Source organism: Adiantum capillus-veneris, chromosome 21 (genome assembly GCF_014529385.1).
Source record: "Adiantum capillus-veneris isolate H3 chromosome 21, ASM1452938v2, whole genome shotgun sequence".
NCBI lineage: Eukaryota > Viridiplantae > Streptophyta > Polypodiopsida > Polypodiales > Pteridaceae > Adiantum > Adiantum capillus-veneris.
This window is the reverse complement of record NC_140951.1, coordinates 90752995-90774379: the sequence shown is the minus strand read 5'-3', so window position 1 is coordinate 90774379 and position 21385 is coordinate 90752995. Positions and strand designations below refer to the sequence as shown.

The window sequence follows — 21385 nt, the reverse complement described above, 5'->3', positions numbered from 1 at the left end:
GATTATGAGATGGAGTTATGGTGCAATACTTTTTGGTCATGCCGGCTTGTACCATGGAAGGCAACATCAACCAAGGACAAATGTGGATGTCATCCACCAAGTGAACCATTGATTGGGAGACTAGGCGTATCACAACGCAACAGTCACCTTTGAGTCTTACCATTCTAGATACGTAGCTCGAGCCACAATTTATTAAGCCTATTCAAAAAATTGACACTCCACCTCCAGAAGCAGTTCTAACAAACTCCATTTAGTATCGATAGATAGTTCTAAGGCTTCAACATTCACAATTGATACAACAAGTGTTGCCCCATGGGTAGATCCTACGATGCAAGAAGTTAAGTTTGAATGGTTTCACAAGGCTTACTCAACTAATTCTTCCACTTTTCCATCTAGTTCAAAGAAGAAGCCTCGTAAAAAGTGCAACCATACTTGCAATCTTTGGATTACTTTGTGCTGGGTCTTTAAAGTATTGCTACAAGCCTAGGGATACTGTGTTGGAAATGGTCAAATTTGCGTGCCTAAACAACGGTTAAATCATTCTCCATCCCCTGTGAGAAATCGGCCATCCCCTCCTACCTTGACAATCCCTATGGATGACCGGGGTAAAGGGAAGATTGTTGAACATGATACATTAGACATTGAGTTTGTGTCTAAACGTGAAATCTCTCCCTCATATTCCTCGAGCTCAGAAAGAGGCGATTCATTTGAAGCTTCTAGTTCTTTATTAAATTCATCATTTGATGTTTGTTTGGAAAACATAGAACAACCTCCATCGCCCATTGTAAATTCCCCACCATCAAATTAAATCTTTCATCTACCTTCATGGAGAGTACCTTGCCACCCTTTACAGCTCGACGTGGAAACTCGAGTGCTAAAAAGCTCTTTGCCAATGTCACCACCTGTTATAGACTGGACCAATTGGTTTCAACAGGTGAAGACATCATTCCAATACATATGATCTACTCAAGGAAGCGGGCAGTCATTACTCACATGTTTCGCTCGGTTGCTTCCCTCTTAATATTTTTTCCTTGACCTCGTAACTTACAGATTTTAGGGAATGTGTATGTATATTCTTATACCCCAACATATCAAAATAATAAAAAAATAGTAAATGAAGGAGTACGAGCGGAAGTGTGATGCAAGAGAGAGTGCGAGAAGAAGAGCACGACGACATGGTGAACTTGCTCTACTGTAATGTGTAGAGCATAGTGAGTTCTTATTAGGTTTTTACAAAAGAATATGTGTACATACCTCACGGCCCGCCCACTTACCTGGGCGACCACATTGGGCTTTATACCCCAACAACCTCCCACTTAAAGTCCAATGTGGTACTTTAAGTGTGAGAGAAGATACTATACAAGCTAATGTACAAGAGATGTAGAGAAGTGATTGTTAAGGCGGTTACGCCGCTAGCGGAAGCTAAATAGCGAGAACTCAACCAACAACAGAATTTGTCAGACGGGGACGGAGCTTGACCCGCAAGCGCATGGAAACAACTAGGTGGGTGTCAAATCACCTACTCGACCTTCTAATGACAATCACTACTAAGGAAATCAAATCTTAGTTCTAAAATACGCAAGTGACTGAAATCCGTACTACGAACGAATGCTATACGAAACAAGATCTAGAATCATTGAATCGATCTCAAACTCAAGGGGAAGTCTATACACTAGGTAAGAACAACACCCTAAAGACTTGAACTGCAAACTCAACCTATAACCACTCCATGCGGTAAACGCGTATGAAGACAGGCCGAAATATACAGGTGATCGAAACTTGACCCCGATGGTACTAATGTGTAGCTCTACTCGTTGTGGTTCTATAGATATGCTGCACGCTCAATTCCGACACACGAGTTGGAAGAAAACTCACACCGAAGCTCGTAGGAACTTACCACACATAGAAGCCGATAGCGCGCACTCTTGGTATCTGTGCGTAGCTCTCGCCGTTGCTAACACAATGGCGGTGTCGCTTCTCCAGTGGCGGCTTCGTAGCTCGCGTAGCAAATAGATAAGACTCTCTCTCTCTCTCTCTCTCTCTCTCTCTCAGACACAGTCACGGCACTCAAAAACTCACTTTGATTAATAATCCCCCCTTAGGTTACAAAAACTTTGGCTTATATACCTCAGCCTTGAAGGTGAGAACATCTCTAACTAGTTACATCAGCAAGTGAAATTACTTCGGGATTACAAGCTGGAAACTCAATTGAGTCCCGTTACTTAATGAATGGCTCAAATCAAAATTAATGTCGGAAAGACATTTATTACAATCAATGGTTACAAAATGATGAGTGTGAGCAAAAATGTGGGTGTGATCCTCTGCTGGCTCAACAATGATGTACTACCCTACACCTAACTGCTTCGAAAATGCGCAAAGCTCTCTGAAGGAAGTCCTTTTGTAAGTAGATCAACAAGATTTTCTGTGGTGTGAACGTTGACAAGCTGAAGTAGCTTATCCTCGACCATTTCCCTGATGAAATGATACTTCGCATCCACATGCTTTGTTTGAGTGATAAACTGGATTGCGAGCCAATTGTATAGCACTTTGACTATCACAATATAACACAGGCATCTCTTCTTTGATTCCCAAATTTGTTACTAGTTGATTAAGCCAAATTGATTCTTTGCATGCCTTTAATGCTGCAACATATTCAGCCTCTGTAGTAGACTGAGTAACACAATCTTGTAATCGAGAATGCCATGATACTGCTCCACCAGCCAATGTAAAGACATACCCTGATGTAGACCTTCGGTTGTCTAAGTCACCTGCATAATCTGAGTCTGTAAAACCCTTTACACTTAGCTCCTGACTCCCATAGCATATACGCATACTCTTTGTAGCTTTCAGGTATCTCAATATTCCTTTCACTGCCTCCCAATGTTTCTTGCCTGGGTTTGACATGTATCGACTTACTACTCCCACTGCAAATGCAATGTCTGGGCGAGTAGCAATCATTGCATACATCAAACTACCCACTACAGACGCATATGGAATCTTATCCATTTCAGCCTGTTCTTCCTCAAACACAGGAAAATCTTGTTTGCTAAGTTTCACATATGGTGGCAATGGAACACTCAATGCCTTTCCCTTCTCCATATTGAAACGTTGCAAAACCTTGTCAATATACTCTGTTTGAGATAACCAAATCAACTTCTTTGATCTGTCTCTCTCAATGCGCATACCAAGTATATGACTTGCCTCACCCATGTCTTTCATGTCAAACGATTTTGCCATCTTTGACTTCAAAGCTGAAATTTCCTCCAAGTGCTTGCCAACAATCAACATGTCATCCACATACAAAATAAGGATCAGCCAACTACCATCCTTAGCCTTCTTTGTATATAGACAGTGATCGAACTCACTACGTTTGTAGCCTTGAGAAAGCATAAACTTGTGGAATTTATGGTACCATGCCCTCGGGGATTGTTTTAAGCCATAAAGACTCTTTAACAACTGGCATACCCAATCTTCCTTGCCTTTCTCAACAAACCCTTCTGGCTGCTGCATGTAAATTTCCACATCTAAATCACCATGCAAGAATGATGTGTTGACATCCATTTGGTGCAACACCAAATCTAATATGGCAACCAATGCAAGAAAGCATCTCAATGTAGTCATCTTGACCACCGGAGAGAAGACTTCATCAAAGTCAATTCCTTGTTCTTGCTTAAAGCCCTTGGCAACAAGCCTTGCTTTGTACTTTGGCTGACTATCATGAGCGGTGATCTTATACCTGTAAACCCATTTACAAGGTAGAGCCTTTTTGCCCTGTGGTAATTTAACTAGCTTCCATGTCTTGTTTTTATGCAGAGCTGTCATCTCTGACTGCATGGCCAATTGCCAATTCCTGGAGTCCTTCATTTGCACTGCTTCCTTGTAACATGAAGGCTCATTGCAATCAGTCAACATGAGATAGTTTATAGATGGAACAAACCTATCAAGAGGTCGCGTGACACATCCAGATCTATGCACAATAGGTGGCTCAGGCTCAGCCACAACCTGTGGTTCCACTCTATCTTGTCCTTGCTCCTCTTGAGCCCTGACATTTTGTCTTGCACGTGCAGGTCCATCTTCTTGGAAGACAAATCCTCTAATCTCCTCAACCCTCTCTAGTTTAGAATGATATTTGGATTCATTAAAGTGAACGTCATTGCTGCGGACAACCTTTCTTGATTCGGGATCCCAAAGTCTGTACCCCATCTCACCAGAATTACCATAGCCTAGAAAGATGCACTTTCTACTCTTTGGCTCAAGTTTGTTCCTAAATTCCTTTGGAACGTGAGTATATGCCTCACAGCCAAAGACTCTGAGATGATTGCATGAGGGGATTTTGCCTGACCATACCATCTCTGGCACTGAACCCTTCTGCAAAACCTTGCTAGGAGATCTATTTACAAGATGAACAGCTGTTGATACAGCTTCAACCCAAAACACATTTGGCAGCTGTGCATTGTACAACATACTTCTGACCTTCTCTTGTATGGTCCTATTCATCCTCTCAGCAACACCATTTTGAGGAGGATTGTAAGGAGCAGGAAGTTCACGTTTTATACCTTTTGACTCACAAAAGTCCTGAAAGGCCTTTGAAACATACTCTCCACCATTGTCAGTGCGTAAGCATTTAAGCTTCTTGCCACTCTGATTCTCCACAAGTGTCGCAAACGTTTTGAAAACACTAAACGCTTCGTCCTTGTGCTTGAGAAAGTAAACCCATACTTTCCTCGAGTAATCGTCTATAAATGTCATAAAGTAAGAAGCTCCCCCTAGAGATAGGGTAGGCATAGGTCCACACAAATCACTATGAACAAGTCCCAACTGTGTATCTTTTCTACTTCTTCTATGCTTATGTGGCTGCTGTGTTTGCTTACCATACAGACAATGTTCACAGAATTCAAAATCATTAAATGAAAAGCCAGGCAAATAACCAGAACGAGACAAGATTTCCATTCCCTTCTTGGACATATGTCCTAACCGGCTATGCCACAAAGAAACATTCGGCTGCTCGGTTACATTGATTACATTTTTAGAGACATTTGATACATAAATCATGTAAAGTCCTCCAGACTTTAGTCCATGTGCTACTGTCATAGAACCCTTGGATATCTTCCACATGTTTTGTCCAAAAGTGGTGACGTAGCCAGCATCATCAAGTAAACCTGTGTTGATCAAGCTCTTTGTAATGGCGGGAACATGTCTCACATTCTTCAGCGTGAAAGAAGAGCCATTCTGAAACTTCAATTGAACATCTCCAACACCTAAGATCTCACATGTCTGCCCATTGCCTAGCCGAACATGATCTTTAGTGGTCACATAAGAGGTAAACCACTCCTTGTTTGGAGACACATGAAGTGATGCCCCTGAGTCTATAATCCAGACACTCAGTGCATTTCCATCAGATGCTGTAAGAAGAGCTGAGTCCATTGTATTCCTCAAGAAGTAGATGTCTCCTGACACTAGACTGTCATCCTCTGCAACAGTGTTTGCCACATTTATTTCTTGAATCTTCACTGAGGACTTGTTCTTCTCACCATGGTCTTCAGCTTTCTCTTTGCCTTTTTCTGCTTTCCATTCTCTACAGTCTCTTTTCATGTGACCCTTCTTGCCACAATGGTAGCATTATATGTCACTCCTTCCTTTAGCACTGCGGGACTTACTACGAGACTGATTCCTCTTTCCACCTTTGTACTTTTCTTTGGTCCTTCCCCTGACAATTAAGGCTGTTCCTTTGCCTTTGTCCATTGTCTTTCTATTGGTTTCTTCAGTAAGCAGACTTCCTTCTACACCTGCTATGTTCAAACCATCTGGAGGTGTAGAATTACTCAAAGCTGTGCGAAAAGTGTCCCAACTTTCCGGCAATGTGATCAACAGGAACATAGCTCTAACAGGTTCATCAAACTTGACACCTTGAGCTGACAACTGACTATAGATTGTGTTGAATTCATTCAGATGATTGGACATAGGTGTCCCTTCTTTCATCTTCAAGTCAACAAGCTTCTTAAGCCAATATACCTGTGAAGCTGCACTTTGCTTCTCATAAAGATCACACAACTTTAACCATGCTTGATAAGCCGACATCTCGACTGCTACATTGAAGTAAACGCTTTCTGCCAAAGTCAGCATAATGGTAGAAAGTGCCAATTCATCCATTTCGCTCCATTCATCTTTGTCCATATCTTTTGGTTTTATCCCCTTGAGCTTTATAGGTTTTATCTGCTTCTTTTGTGCCAAATCTGCTGCTTCCACAATGGGAAATTGGTTCCATCCAGCTTCTTGATATTGTAAAGAGCAGTGTCCTGTGATCCAGCCATAGCTACGCTTCACAGTAGTTTACTTTCCTGGGAAAAATTCGGCAGAGTTTCCCCTGTAAATTAACCTCTGAACCAATATCAACCTGTCAAATGAACCAAGAAAGCTTCAGATTCTGCATAAATTTCGGTAGAGTCTCCTTTGTAAAATGGCTATGGTGTACTAAAAAACAGACCAAAAAACAGCTCAAAAGACACTGTCTCTCTGACACTCTAAGCTGCGGGTAAACCTGTCCTGCACCTGTACTGTCTCTGACTGTCCTGTCATTGTCATGTAAGCATAGACTGCGATAATGCCTCAACGGCAGTAAAGCAAAGATACAATCCCAACTGTCTAACTCACAGTCAATACATCCTAGCTGCCTATCTAAGGGTGCTCGAGGGATCGCTCCAAGACCTGCATTACCGAAAGGATCTCAACATTCGAGAATCCCCTAGCTCAATAAAACCTCACTCGACCCTCAACAAAGGCTGCAGTAAATCTGACAGTACATAGACTTCCCACAAAGTCATACATCCACAAATTTCCCACTGTATGCTGTAACCGCTGCAGCGGTTGTTTGCTGCGTGACTCACAGCCAGCAAACCCTCAACAAACATACATAATCTCTCACAATACATTCCATGTGGAAGTACCTGCAATGTCAGGATGAAATCTGGAATATCAAGCAGCAAACACAAGCTACCTGATGAACTAGTGGATGTCGCCTACAGTCTGTGTGTAGATGCGTCGGTGTCGTATGTGACACTCCTCCAAGAACTGTGAGCCGTCCTTCGATGTGTAGACAGCCACAAATGAACACTCTGGGAGTGTCGATATCCTCAGCACCTGCAGTCGTAGGCCAAAAACCCCAAATTTGCATAGTCGGATCTGCACCCGTTGAGACCAAGTAGTCGAAAATGGCCTGCGCAGAACTTTGTCGAAGCCGAACGGTAACCGAGATGAGCTTAGAATGAATTTCTGAGCACACCAAGCCCTACGGGCTTACCCACAAGATTTGGGGCCGTGTCTTTGCCTGTCGAATTTCACTCCAATCTGAGCTGGTGACTCTAGCCTCCTGCAGTGCTGCTCAGAGCCTCAATCTGAGCTCTGATACCAGTTGAAGGAGTACGAGCGGAAGTGCGACGCGAGAGAGTGTGCGAGAAGAAGAGCATGACGATATGGTGAACTCGCTCTAGTGTAATGTTTATAGCATAGTGAGTTCTTATTAGGTTTTTACAAAAGAACATGTGTACATACCTGGCGGCCCGCCCACTTACCTGGGCGACCACATTGGGCTTTATACCCCAACACTAAATGGAGCATGAGCAATCTAACATGAGAGATAACAATAAACGGTCACAATTTCAATTGTTTTCTATGAACCTACTGATAGTACATCTACGTTCACAGCTATGGCATACCCACCAGAGCCACACTATTTCCACCCTTCTGCTCCCGGTGAGTTCTATTCTCTCCCCGTATTGGAGATGTATCACATGTGCTACCCTTTATTCTCCTCTGAATGGGATTTGGCCGAAAAACTTTCTTGTGAGAGGAATGTTGATGACTTTGAGTGGCTGATACGTCTCTTGGTCACAAGTGATCCCTACTTCGATGAGGCCATTTCCCCAATTGATTAGATTTTCCCTTATGCACCAGGTACTTATGCACTCCTCGTGAAATTCTTGGTGCTACTCTGTGCAGAGGTTGAGGAGGATGATTTAGATGATTGGACAAATGCAATCCCATGGTATTACTGAGATGGACTTCATTTGTCTTGATGATGAGGGTGGGGATTTCACTGATTGGATGTATGCGACTCATGGTTTCACAGAGGATGACTTAATTTATCTTGATCCTTAATGTGAGTGTGGTGATGGGTAGGTTTTAGATTTGTTCTACGTTTGTGTCAGTGTCTAGATGCGTCCACGAATGTGCCTCTTGGAGGTGTGTAGTTCTTTGTTGTGACTCTTTATACAGTGTTGGCGAATGTGGGAATGGCTTTGAAGGTGGCTATACACAAGATCCATTGGATGATCAGGTATACTTCTTCCTATTCTTTTGGCTCTCCACATTTCCATGGTTATTGCATATTATCGTTGTAGTATGCTAGAATGCATTGCATTATGGTGTTGTTACTTGCCAATCTAGATTCTCCCAGGTTTTAGACCTCTAGTACCTTGTTGTGCTAAAAGTAAAAATGCATGAGCTTTATGCTTAAGTTGGTACTAGAGATTTCGAGTCTCCCAGCTACTTTTGGCACTTCATTCACTATGCACACCATTTTTCTATTTTCTAAGCTGGTTAAAAACTATAAAATGTCAAGAAGAAAGAATCATGCACTCTCGACTATCTCTTGGGTGCTCCCATACGAGCTCACCCCTGGAAAATATGTCCATACAATCAAAAGAACTTCACTAAAAAGAAAAAAAAATCAAGAAACACTCCCTTGCGCTTCATGGGTATCTCTCTTATGTGTGTTATGCGACCAGATAGCTAGTTCTAAAAAACCGACTAGCATTACTGAGATGATTGCCTATTAATGGATCATTTCTAATTTGCTTGGTAAATCTAGTACTTGGTTTAGCCCTAGATCTTGACTACTTTACTTGACGTCCCTCTAATAGCCTTTAACTCAAGTTAATGACTCACTATAGGTACTACTTTATTGTTCTACATTGGCAATGTAATGCGTCATAATTTCTTGCATTTCATAGTTTACGATGTCCGCATGTCACCTTGCACTTCTTCACATGTTGCACTTGTGCTTTTACCTTTTTTGTTTTCTTCACCCTCCTCTCAGGATCCATATGATGTGCATCCTGTGCTTTGCATTCATAGCTTTCGAAGACGGAATCTACATCAAGAAGGGGGGCATGTTAATCGCTGATGGACATCTTGTTATATTATTTGAGTCATGGGCCGGGCTTGTTGGTCCCATATGTGAATGTTAGGTGCTTAGGTAGGTGCTGGGGTGATCGCGGATGAGAGGCGCACCACATATATTATTTAACATTTTTTAAACTTTGATTGGCCAGTGTGGATGTCTATGTGTGAATGGGTTAAATCTTCATTCTTGAGGGTGCATGATAAAGAGAGGGCTCTTGCTCTATCTCCTTCTCCATCTCCATCGTGTGCTTACGTGTGTGTGTGTGTGTGTGTGTGTGTGTGTGTGTGTGTGTGTATGGTTGAGAGAGAGAGAGAGAGAGAGAGCGAGAGAGAGAGAGAGAGAGAGAGAGAGAGAGAGAGAGAGAGAGAGAGAGAGAGAGAGAGAGAGAGAGAGAGAGAGAGATTGAGCATCACGGCAGCGGCATCAACGGGGGTGAGGTGGTTAAGCGGCGTTGATGCACGTTTCTTCTTCTCTGCGGTGCAAGGATCCTTCACGATGGTAGCATAGAGCGGTGACTGACACACCATTTTTCTCTTTGATGCTTGCTAGATTTGGTTGGTTGTGTGTTTGTAGCCTTCGTGGCTCACACATGGTGTATGTGGCAAGTCCCTTGCATTGACACGTACGATAGAGCGTACAACTAATGACCCAATGGTGAGAGGGGTGTGGCATGTCCCTTGTAGGTTGGTATATATGTATGGGGCAAGTGTCAAAGTTAGCCAAAATGGTGAAAATCCAAGCCTAGAGGAATCCACCATAGAATCTAGTGTAAGATCTACGAGGTGGAAACCTCTGCTAGAGGTGTGTGTTTATCATTCTGAGATCTCAACAGAAGTATGTCAAACTTATAATGTGTCTGTGTGTGTGAGTGAGAGAGAGAGAGAGTGTGTGTGTGTGTGAGAGAGAGTATGTGTGTGTGAGGGGGAGTGTGTGTGTGTGTGTATGTGTGTGTGTGGGTTGTTTGAGGAGGGGGCAATAGTAGGGAGGGAGGGGTAGGGGGGAGAGGGCACCAAGGGGTGCGTGGAGGGAGAATTGGGGGAAGGAAGGGTGAGGGAGGTGGACATGCGGGGTTAGGCGGAGATGGAAGGGGGCAAAAAGGGGAAAAAGGGGTGAGGAGGAGGGGGGCGGCAAGGGGAGGGAAGGGTGAGGAGGTGGGCGCTGCAGGAGAGAGAGAGGGTGCACAAGGTTAGGTGGGCACGTGGGGACAATTACAAAAGAGGAGAGGGGGGAAAGGAAATTGAACCACAATACATGTGGCACCGTCAGATGTCTTTATGAGCCCACATGGCATTGCCATGTCAACCCAATGGTCTGATGTGGCAATGCCATGTGGGCTCATGAAGACACGTGGCATCTCCCCCTAGGAGGCAGCTGCTCATGCAGGGGAGAGAGAGGAGAGAGGGAGAACACGTGGGCTCATTTACACACGTGGGATCTCCCCTTAGGCGGGGGTTGCTCGCGAGAGAGAGAGAGAGAGAGAGAGAGAGAGAGAGAGAGAGAGAGAGAGAGAGAGAGAGAGAGATAGAGAGAGAGAGAGAGAGAGAGAGAGAGAGAGAGAGAGAGAGAGAGAGAGAGAGAGAGAGAGAGAGAGAGAGAGAGAGAGAGAGAGAGAGAGAGAGAGAGAGAGAGAGAGAGAGAGAGAGATGAGAGACATGATGAGAGAGGAGCTATAGATAGAGGTAGAGAGTAGAGAGAGAGATAGAGATAAGAAGAGGGGAGAGAAAGAGATAGAGAGAGGAGATAGAGGGATGAGAGCAATAGAGAGAAAAATGAGAGAGAGGAGATAGAGGGATGAGAGCAATAGAGAGAAAAATGATAGAGAGAGAGAGATAAGCAGAGAGATAGATAGAGAGAGGAGAGAGGGAGGGAGGGAGATAAAGAGATATGAGAGGAGAGAAGTAGAGAGAGGAGGGGAGGGAGCTAGAGAGAGACATGTAGAGAGAAAGAGAGAAGATAGATAGATAGATAGATAGAGAGAGAGAGAGAGAGAGAGAGAGAGAGAGAGAGAGAGAGAGAGAGAGAGAGAGAGAGAGAGAGAGAGAGAGAGAGAGAGAGAGAGAGAGAGATAGAGAGAGAGAGAGAGTTGTTAGAGCTAGCGAGAGTGAGAGAGGAGAGAGAGAGAGAGGATAGAGATACTAGAGAGACATAGGACAGAGATAGAGAAAGGACAGAGCACTATACAGAGTGAGAGAGAGAGACAAACATAGATAGATAGAGATATGTGTGTGTGTGTGTGAGAGAGAGAGAGAGAGAGAGCTAGAGAGAGGATAGAGATACTAGAGAGACATAGGACAGAGATAGAGAAAGGAGAGAGCACTATACAGAGTGAGAGAGAGAGACAAACATAGATAGATAGAGATATGTGTGTGTGTGTATGTGTGTGTGTGTGTGTGTGTGTGTGTGTGTGTGTGTGTGAGAGAGAGAGAGAGAGAGAGAGAGAGAGAGAGAGAGAGAGAGAGAGAGAGAGAGAGAGAGAGAGAGAGAGAGAGAGAGAGAGAGAGAGATAGATAGATAGGGCAATAGAAATAGAGGGATAGATAGTGGGAAAAGGCCATAGAGACAGAGAGATAGAGATTTATAGGTAGAGAGAGACAGAGTGATATAGCTATAGGGAGAAATAGGAGATAGAGAGAGAGAGAGAGTAGGTTACTGCACACATTCCATTTTTCAAAAACAAAAGCCTCATTTTACAAAACAAATTAACTTTTTAAAGAAAAACTCCAAGAGAAGCCCATAAGCCATAGGTTTTTTGTATTAACAGTGCTTTAATGTACAAAAGTAAATGAGAGAGCAAGGAGAGTAAGTAGGTGAGCATAAATGATCCCATTAGGCAAAGGAAATCTCTGTTACCTGCCACCATCACCAGAAAAAAAACCAAACAAAAAGTTAGAATTTTTACATGGTGGAAGATAGGTGTCAAAAAGATTTCCTACTTGTTATTCATGTCAACTTAATAAAATCACTAAGTTCAATCCTACTTGTGTAGAAGACTCCATGTGGAGGGATGAAGAGGAGGTAGAGTTTTGTCTCCTTGTCAGATTTAGTGAAGTCCTCTAGTAAGCATACAAATGAAGGACCCTTAGCCCCTTTCTATACATGGCAAGAGACTCTCTTCTTTTTAGGAGGTTTTTTTGAACGGTTAGAGAGGAGTGGGGTGAGGTAGTGGGGGGGCCTTTTCATTTAAGAGAGGTGTAACAAAAGTAGTGGTCACCACCTATTTTTTTGAAAAAGGAATACGTACCCTTTCTACTCACCAAATCAACTCTTTTGTTTTGTGGTATGTGTAGATGTAGAGTTTTGAGAGAATATGCCATTTCAATGTTTTTTCAAAAGGTAGGGGCAGTATGTGAGAAAGAGGCCCACCTCCGCCCACACTAGGGTGTCTTTGTCCCGCTTTGGAGGCACTAGGACCCCTTTGGGGTCCTAGTGCCCTCCAGTTTTTAGAAGGTCCAAAATATTAGTGGGTAGGCATGCAAACGAGGAAGCTGAAAATCCCTTTAGGAATCTCCTAACAAGTCTCCATAGGCGAGCTCTTTCAAAACCGTTAATACAAAATGCATTGACAAGAGCCCGAATGTCCTGGGCGGCTTCATGAGGACTAGAGTTGCAAAATAACATGGGTTTTAGTTGGGATATGATCACTTTGTGAGCCCAATCTACAGGCCTATTGCTAGATCGCTTGATGTACCTGATGGGAGTGTAAGATACGTCGGTGTCTTTTTTATGCAAGCTTTTGACAAGAGTACCTTTATGTATGGTGAGGCAGAGGTTTAGAAACTTGGTAATGGTTCCTATCTCTACTTCTATTGTGAGACAGCTGGGGTATATGTTTTGTTGTGTAATAAAGTACGAAGAGTCTTGGGAGTTTATGAGAAGGATATCGTCAAAGTATCTAAATGGTATTCCAAGTTTTGGAAGCATTAGACGTTTATGTGGATCTGCTAATGTTTGACTAATAAAGTCAAATTCCAACGAGTGAAGGTACAAATTACACCACAATGGGGAGCAAGCCAACCCCATTGGTATGCCATTTACTTGTCTATACACCACTCCTTGACATTGTATGAACATATTATTAATGAGCCACGTGTTTAGTGAAATCACTTCTTCCATTGTAAAGGACAAGCCTGATTTATATGCTTGTGATGACCAAGTACCTTCTACACACAAGGTTGGTAGACTTATAAATGAGATGTAACATCCATGCATGCATGAGAATATTTTCTTGATGTGGAATATTTTCATAGCATTGCTTTACATCTCCAGAGAAAAGTGAGGTTTCATGTGTAGGTAAGTTAAGTAGACGGAATCTATGATCCACCAAGATTGTATGTGGATGTTATGGCATAGCAATGCTTTTTGATTAAGCTTTCTAGCCCTGGCTTTTAGAGGAGCAGTGAAAGTTTTTAAGATGCAAGCCATGAGAAGGGAGATTTTTGAATAGCAACACGAAGAGCCACACGTAATCCACCTAAAGGTAGATTTGTGAATCTTATAAATAGCAGTGAGATAGGGGAGACACATGTGAAGAGGGGTGAGAAGTGGGAGAAGAAAATCAGATACCCTAGACAAGGTTATGTCTATATCTTCATGCCAAAGAGAAAAGTCTTCACCTTGTAGTCTCTTTTTGGCCTCTAAGGAGATGAAGTGTTTGCAAACAATTACCATATCGTTTGGTGCCTTGTCTAAACAAGTAATAAAGAACCTCTCTCGTAGATCCTCAATCTTAAATTTGAGATCGTTGTGAGGTTGGTGTGTCTCTTTGGGGGTAAGTGTGAGATACAATAAGCTTGTAGTAATTGTAGTGCTTCTAAAAGAGAGTGTGTGTGAGGGAGTATTACACACTTCTTCTCTAGGAGAGAGATGAGCACTTGTTTAATCTCTAGAAATGCCACTTGAAAGTTAGGTGTTTGTGTAGGGATGTGTCCCAATCCATTCTCACATAAATTAGCCAGTGGTGTGCTAACATATTGATTAAAGTGGGTAGTCAATACATGTGTTGCATCATCATCTTGAAGCAAAACGTCATTACATTGACAAACTCATGTGTTGCTGAAAAAACATATTTTGCATTACCAAGAGTAACCTTTAGTGTGGGATCAAAAGTCCAAGAGAACAAACACTCATCCCAAAGTGGCGTGGTAACAATATGCAACCCAAAAAAGAAGAGTGATAAAAAGGCTCTAAGATTTCCGACATCAAGAAGAGGATTTTTGAAATTGACGTGGATAAAAACACTCTTGGTTTTTTCTGTTTGAGTAAGCTTCAATCTTCCATGTGTAGTTAAAAATTTACAGAAATAGAGAACAATTATTTTATTTTTTATAAAAAAACATTTAAAAAAATAGGATATCTATTAAAATTTTAATATATAAGAGAGAGAGAGAGAGGTAGTCACTTTCATTAGTATTTGTACCACTTTTTTATTGCTAGGAAGTGGATGAAGTTTATTGTCAATAGTACTTTGTAATATTTTTTTAGCGACCTTATGTCTTGTACTATTAGACTACCCCAGTCCGGACTCACTTTTCCTTTCACCCACGGTAAAATTATATTACTTAGTAGTTTCTTGCAAGCTCAAGTGGCCCCAATACATTTTTTGGAACTTCATGTGGTTGCTGGTATTGGATGCGAGGAGATGTTTGTACTCGTTACAACCAATTGCCAACCATCTTCAAGAGATGGTTTACATTCTAGAGGAGTGTTTATCAAGTAAGTGTTGGGATTACGGGGGATAAGGAAGAGAGGAATTCATGATAATGGCATACTAATTACAAGCTTAAAAGCTGAGATTTAAGATTCTTTGAGTACTCAAGTGAAATGCCAAATCACATTGGGTTTAGCCCCCAAGGATCTGTGGAACACCCTCACCGAGCACTCTATGCACACATAAAATACAAAAGGAGATGGTGTCTACAGAGAGAGCAATGGTGTGGAGAATAACTACACCTAAATCCATGCAAAACACCCTAACTAATGAGCTATCAAACGTTAATTGCACCTAACTAGTGCTCAATTACCTTAATGTGAGTAGTGGCCCATGGACATGCTCACAATTAAGAGACCAAGAACTAATTAGTGGCTTATTGGGAGAGAGGAGCTTGATTAGCAACCAAGTGTATTGCACACAAGGTCTAGCATAGGGTGGGATGATAGATTAGGAGGTTCTAATCATCATTATGGCTCTGATACCAATTGTTGTGATCAGAGGGATAAGAGAGAGTCATTCATGATAATGACATGCTAATTACAAGCTTAATCAATTAGGGTTAGGCAATGGAGATTAGGCTAGAGTGTGGACCCAAGTGAAACTAGATTATTCAACATCAAAAAGAGGTTACAGGGGTGCTCTTATATAGGAGAGCTAGGGGTAGTACAAAGTGTAGTACATGTCACCACCTCACCTTGCCAACAAGCCAGCCACACATGCCATATGCCACCTAAGCAATCCTAATAGACTAGAGATGATTTACACATGCATAGTCTAAAACTCATAAACCTTATAGTAAGTACTTGTCTATAGCCACCTCAAAAGAGTATGTTTTTGAATGCCATGTTGGTAATCCGTAGATATTTCAACAACCAATGACTCCAACAATGGATCTCACTACCTCCTCACACATATCACCAATACTTGATCTCACTAGTCCCAACAAAGATAAGTTAGATGAAGTAACGTATATTATCAGTAGCAATAGCAATCCGGTCTATACTAGTATAATCAACACTCTCCAAAACGTAAGGGAGCGCAACTCTTTGAGAAAATTTCTAGACAGATTTCCTATTTTTGAGAAGGTGAGGGAGATACGTAAGGCTTACAACAACAACATTTCTTTTGAGTTTCCTCCATCTTTAGGTAGCATCCACGCAATGGATTCAATGGAACATAAGTGTGAAACTCACCTTTGGACAAAGCCCCAAACCTCAAACATAGAATTTGTAGAAGTGTGCCATAGGAGCCATTGTGCGCTCCCTAAAGTGTGTCAATGAAGAATGCACAAAGCTAGTGAATTTTGGGGTGGAAAACACACCACACTTTCACGGGAACCTACCGAGGAAACCAATTTTGGATGAGGTGTGTGAGATAGTAGAGGGAAGCTCTCATGTTACTATTGTGCAAGGGTGGCATTGTGTGTAGGTACAAGCAAGTACTTTATGTATTATATGATGCCATCAAAATATGAATAGGTTGATGATACATTGTGGAACCAACCAACATAACGATAGGGAAGAAACATCGAAGGTTCTCACGCACAAGACTAACGAGATAGTGAAGAATGTTTTGGACATTGATAGACATGCAAGAGCAAGGAACCTAGGTGCAAATGTGTGTGGCAAAGGAGATTGTGACAACCTCCCTAATGTAGGATGGTGGAGGGACTCACACAATGTGGAGGCAAGAGCTCAATAAGGTCCCTCAAGCCATGGGGCCTTTGGTGCTAGATGATTGGTACTAAATGTGTAGTCACAAACTGTAGCGAAAATATAAGTTAATAACATGTTGTAATGCTCCTCTTGCAGGTTAAGGAAATCTATAACGGCAACGAGAAATGATCCAACTAAAGAAACATTTGGTACTATTTCACTACTTGTGGTTATGCTTGGTGTTGGCTGCTTTGGGTTTGTTTCATTTTTATGCACGTGTGGATTTTCAGGCTCAACATCATGCCAAAACTATAGAATCATTAGCTTATGGACCACATAGCTGCAAAGGGTCAGTATTGTGGATGATGTTCTAGAGAGGAGTGCAAGAATACTTTTTGCATTTTTGGCCCTCTTCTGCTTGGAACATGAAGGTGCTCCTAAGAAACTTATCATTAAGAACTGTTTGGGGTCTTCTTGGGCCCTTTTATTTTGACATTTAGTGAAATGCTTAAGATGCTAGTCAAGCATTTAGTGAAATGCTTAAGATGCTAATCAAGCTTTAACCAAGTTGAAGGCCTAGGCCTAAAATGCATATTTTTTTTCCATAAATATAAGGAGCCTAAAGAAATCTCTAATGATTAGATCCCTCTCACCTATGTAAGGAATGTAGCCTTACTTAGGCCCGTGTCACTTTGAGGCACGCAAAACAACGCTTTTCGTCACATGCACCAATTAGCTGCTGTGTCAACGCATTGCCTTGTCACACTGGGCCTCTGCCCCTGTTTTTAGAGCTTAGCTGGCTGTCCACCTCAGCGGCACACTTTCTTGAGGAGCGTGCCAGCCTACCTTGCCCGCCCAACCTCAGCCCATGCTCTGATCTCGTCGTCTGATTGGTTGCGGAGGAAATTTTGCAGCTTTTCCAGCTTCATCGCCTGCGCTCAATGTGACACCATTTCCACTGGCCTCTGTAAACGAGACTGCTCTCACACAAGGACATGGTGGTCAATGCCATCCAACTCACGAAGGACAGGCGGCCCAGTCTCATAGGGGCCTTACTTCACTGCAAAAGGTACTTCACATTAGTGACGCTCGCAGTGCGACGCTCAAAAGTGAAAATCCACGACGTCACTATTTTCTTTGTTGCATAGCGACTCCGACAGGGGTAAAAAATACAGAAACTCAGGTCTCAGATTTGAATTTTGACGCTCAAGCGAAAGAGATAAACCCGCACTCTCCCTCTCTCTCTCTCTCTCTCTCTCTCTTTCTTCCCCCCCCCCCCCCCCCCCCCCCCCCCCCCACACACACACACACACACACACACACACACAAGGAGAGGAAGGAGAGCCAGGTATGCTGCTTCCCTCTCCTCTCTCTCATGTTCCCTTCCCCTCTTTCTCTCTCTCCCTCTCTCTCTCTCTCTCACACAGACACACACACACACATTGTGTCTTTGAGAGAGAGAGAGAGAGAGAGAGAGAGAGAGAGAGAGAGAGAGAGAGAGAGTACACACATGCATAAACAAAAAACACATACACACACATGCATAAACAAAGAATGTATACACACACACATTGAGAGAGGAAGAGAGAGAGAGAGAGAGAGAGAGAGAGAGAGAGAGAGAGAGAGAGAGAGAGAGAGAGAGAGAGAGAAAGTACACACATGCATAAACAAAAAACACATACACACACATGCATAAACAAAGAATGTATACACACACACATTGAGAGAGAGAGAGAGAGAGAGAGAGAGAGAGAGAGAGAGAGAGACCAAAAAGAGAGAGAGAGGGAGAGAAGATGAAAAGAGAGAGGTACGGGGAGAAAACAAAGAGAGAGAGAGTAGAGAAAATATGAAATGAAATGTTATATTAGGATTTATAGTTAGGTTAGATTTAAAATTACATTTAATGAAAGTTAGGTTAGATTAAGATCTAAGATTAAGTTTGATTACATTTTAACTTATATTCTAAAATTTATGCTAAATTTAAAATTAGGTTAGCCTTAAGATTATGTTAAGATTTAAATTAGATTTAAGATTAAGTTAGATTTATGTTTATGTTAAGTTTAGGATTATGTTAGATTTAAAATTAGGGCAAGATTTAAGGTTAGCTAAGTTAGATTTAAGTTATATTACATTTAGGTTAGGATTTAAGATTGGATTAAATTTAAGTTTATATTGAGTTTAAGATTAGATTAGATTTAGATTTAAGACTAATACAAGATTTAAGATTAGATTAGATTTAAATTTAAGTTAGATTATATTAAAGTTTAGGTTAGGTTTAAGATTAGATTAGATTTAGGTTTATGTTGAGTTTAAAATTAGACTAGATCTAGATTTATGTTCCATTTAAGATTAAATTAGATTAGATTAGATTTAGGTTAGATTTTAGGGCATGTCAATGGAGACTTTGCCCAAAGAGCAAACACTAGTTACACAACAATATATATATTCCCATCAAAACCTGACACCTATTAACTCACCCACTAACTATGTTCAATTAGCTCAAAATCACCATATGTTCAATTAGGTTAGATTTAAGATTAGATTTTGGATTTAGTTTTTATAGTAAAGTCTACATTCGAGATTATGAAAAAAATTAAAGTTAGGCAAACGGTGATCCCTCTCTTCCTCTCTACGGATGCGACCTTAAGTTGGAAAGCTTTCAACGGCATGAAACTCATATTGGAGGTCAACATGTAATGTGCTAAGTAATCCCTCGAACAAAGATCTGCTGTGAAGAGATGTTAAGATGCTGTGAATTGCTACAGCTAGAGAAGAGACAAAGGGGTTTTGTCCACTACCTGTACCCATAAATATAGGCATTGACCAATAAAGACAAAATTATAACCTGGTGGTTTTGATCTCCGTGCACCTCTAGACTGAGGTGTGCGGGGATCGCACATGACTAGAGAATGTGAGGTAGTTTACAGTGTGAAAAGAGAGAGAGAGAGAGAGAGAGAGAGAGAGAGAGAGAGAGAGAGAGAGAGAGAGAGAGAAAGAGAGAGAAAAGACGGAGGATACCAATAGAAGATTAAATTCATGTCCAGGTTATAAGGTTTTACATTCATTATGAGTAGTGACGAGGATGTGGGGCCGTCCAAGTGAAACACCTATCTCTCAACAAGGATCTTATGTCCTTGTAATCAATGCAAGCACGTTGTGCGACGGACAAGACGCGTTCTTTGCAGTAAGTTTACGAATTTCGCGAGCTTGATCCATCTATTATAGATCGAGTTGTTGCCAATTATAACTCGTCGGACTTTGACATTGGCCAACAGGCAGCAATCTTGCAACCCAATAGACGTGTTCGCAGGCGCTTTGTTCAAGCATCAAACGTGAGGCCACAAGATGTAGCCTCTGACAGCTCGGAGGATTATCATGTAGACCACATTCCCAACGAGGCAATATTTGAGCCCGAGATTGATGAAATGATCGAGACGATCATGGATTCAAAAAGGCTTATCTATGATGATATGAAAAGGGAAGCCGATATGCCATTGTATGATGGAGCATGTGTGTCTAGATTGAAGGTGCTCCTAGTTTTTCTCAACATGCAGGCAAAGTTTGGATGGAGTGACACTAGCGTCACAACGCTTTTCAGGTGATCTATTACAATGTGTTTACTTCAATAAAAAACTCTAGATGTATAATGATCTGATAGAGTACTTACACAAGTGTACCGCATTTTTCTCACTGTGTAGATTGCTCAAAGAGCACATAATGTCAGCTGATAATGTGATGCCAGATTCCAAAGAGGAAGCAATAAAAATATCTTGCAAAACTTGGGGATGGATTGCAATTCGATTCACGCTTGTCCTAACGACTGCATTCTTTTCAGAGGGGAATACATAGACATGGAGAAGTGTCTGAAATGTGATTCCGAGAGATATCGAGTAGATCTCCACGGAAAAATTCCACAAAACATTTTACGACACTTTTCTCTGCTTCCTCGTATCAAACATTTCTTCAAATGTAAGTCCATGGCCGCCCTAGCATCATGGCACGAGGAGAATAGATCTTCGGATGGTGTGCTACGGATTCTTGCAGATTGTGCAGCCTGGAAACATATAGACGATACATGACCGGATCTTGCCAGGGAAGCTTGAAATTTGCGCATAGGCCTGGCTATGAATGGTATAAATCCATTTGGTTAGAGATCAACATCTTACAGTGTATGGCCCATTGTCATCTTCAACTACAACATTCCCCCGTGGTTGACTACCAAGAAGGGGCACCTATGGCTAAGCTTGATTGTGCCGAGGCGGTATAAAGGGAAGAATATGGATGTATATCTTTGTCCACTATTGCAAGAGCTACAAAAATTGTGGATTGACATAGGAATGGTGGATATGAGCCGACACACAGGTCAACGGAATGCTTTGATCAGAGGAATTCTAATGTGGACCATGCATGACTATCCCGGACTAACAGAATGATCACATGATTTACACTCAAACACTATAAATCTTGGTTTTTCTCAAGATTATTTATTTTCATGTGTATACATGTGGGGCTTCAAAGAAGCAGATACAGAGCATGCGTCACATGTGGACCTAGGCTTAATGCACATCGGACACCCTCATTGAAGAAGCAAATCTACGAAGGTCATCAATTGTATCTTTGATAGAATCATGTGTTACACGATGGCTTTTTGGAAAGAGAGCCACCGAGGATGTCTGCATAAGCATGGTTAGAGCACAAGGAGATATGTGATGATGGTTTGCTCCCAGGGATGAAGAGACTCTCTCTATGGTACGAGTTACCATATTGGCCCAAACTCATGATCAATCACTTGCTCCATCCTGTTACAAGACTGGGCACCCTCCTATTGTAGTGGTTAGT

At 41.9% G+C, this 21385-nt stretch overlaps 1 protein-coding gene across 1 annotated transcript; it reads right to left on the bottom strand.

Annotated features, from left to right (window-relative positions):
* Window positions 1–10622: 10622 nt before the first annotated feature.
* Window positions 10623–18301, bottom strand: LOC147431328 (uncharacterized; the record flags this gene model as incomplete). The annotated part of the gene is made up of 5 exons (XM_086493658.1): window positions 10623–10827; window positions 11150–11264; window positions 11601–11689; window positions 18122–18197; window positions 18268–18301. Coding segments are annotated over 5 exons (519 nt in total), but the record flags the coding sequence as incomplete, so codon positions are not given.
* Between the last annotated feature and the right edge of the window lie 3084 nt (window positions 18302–21385).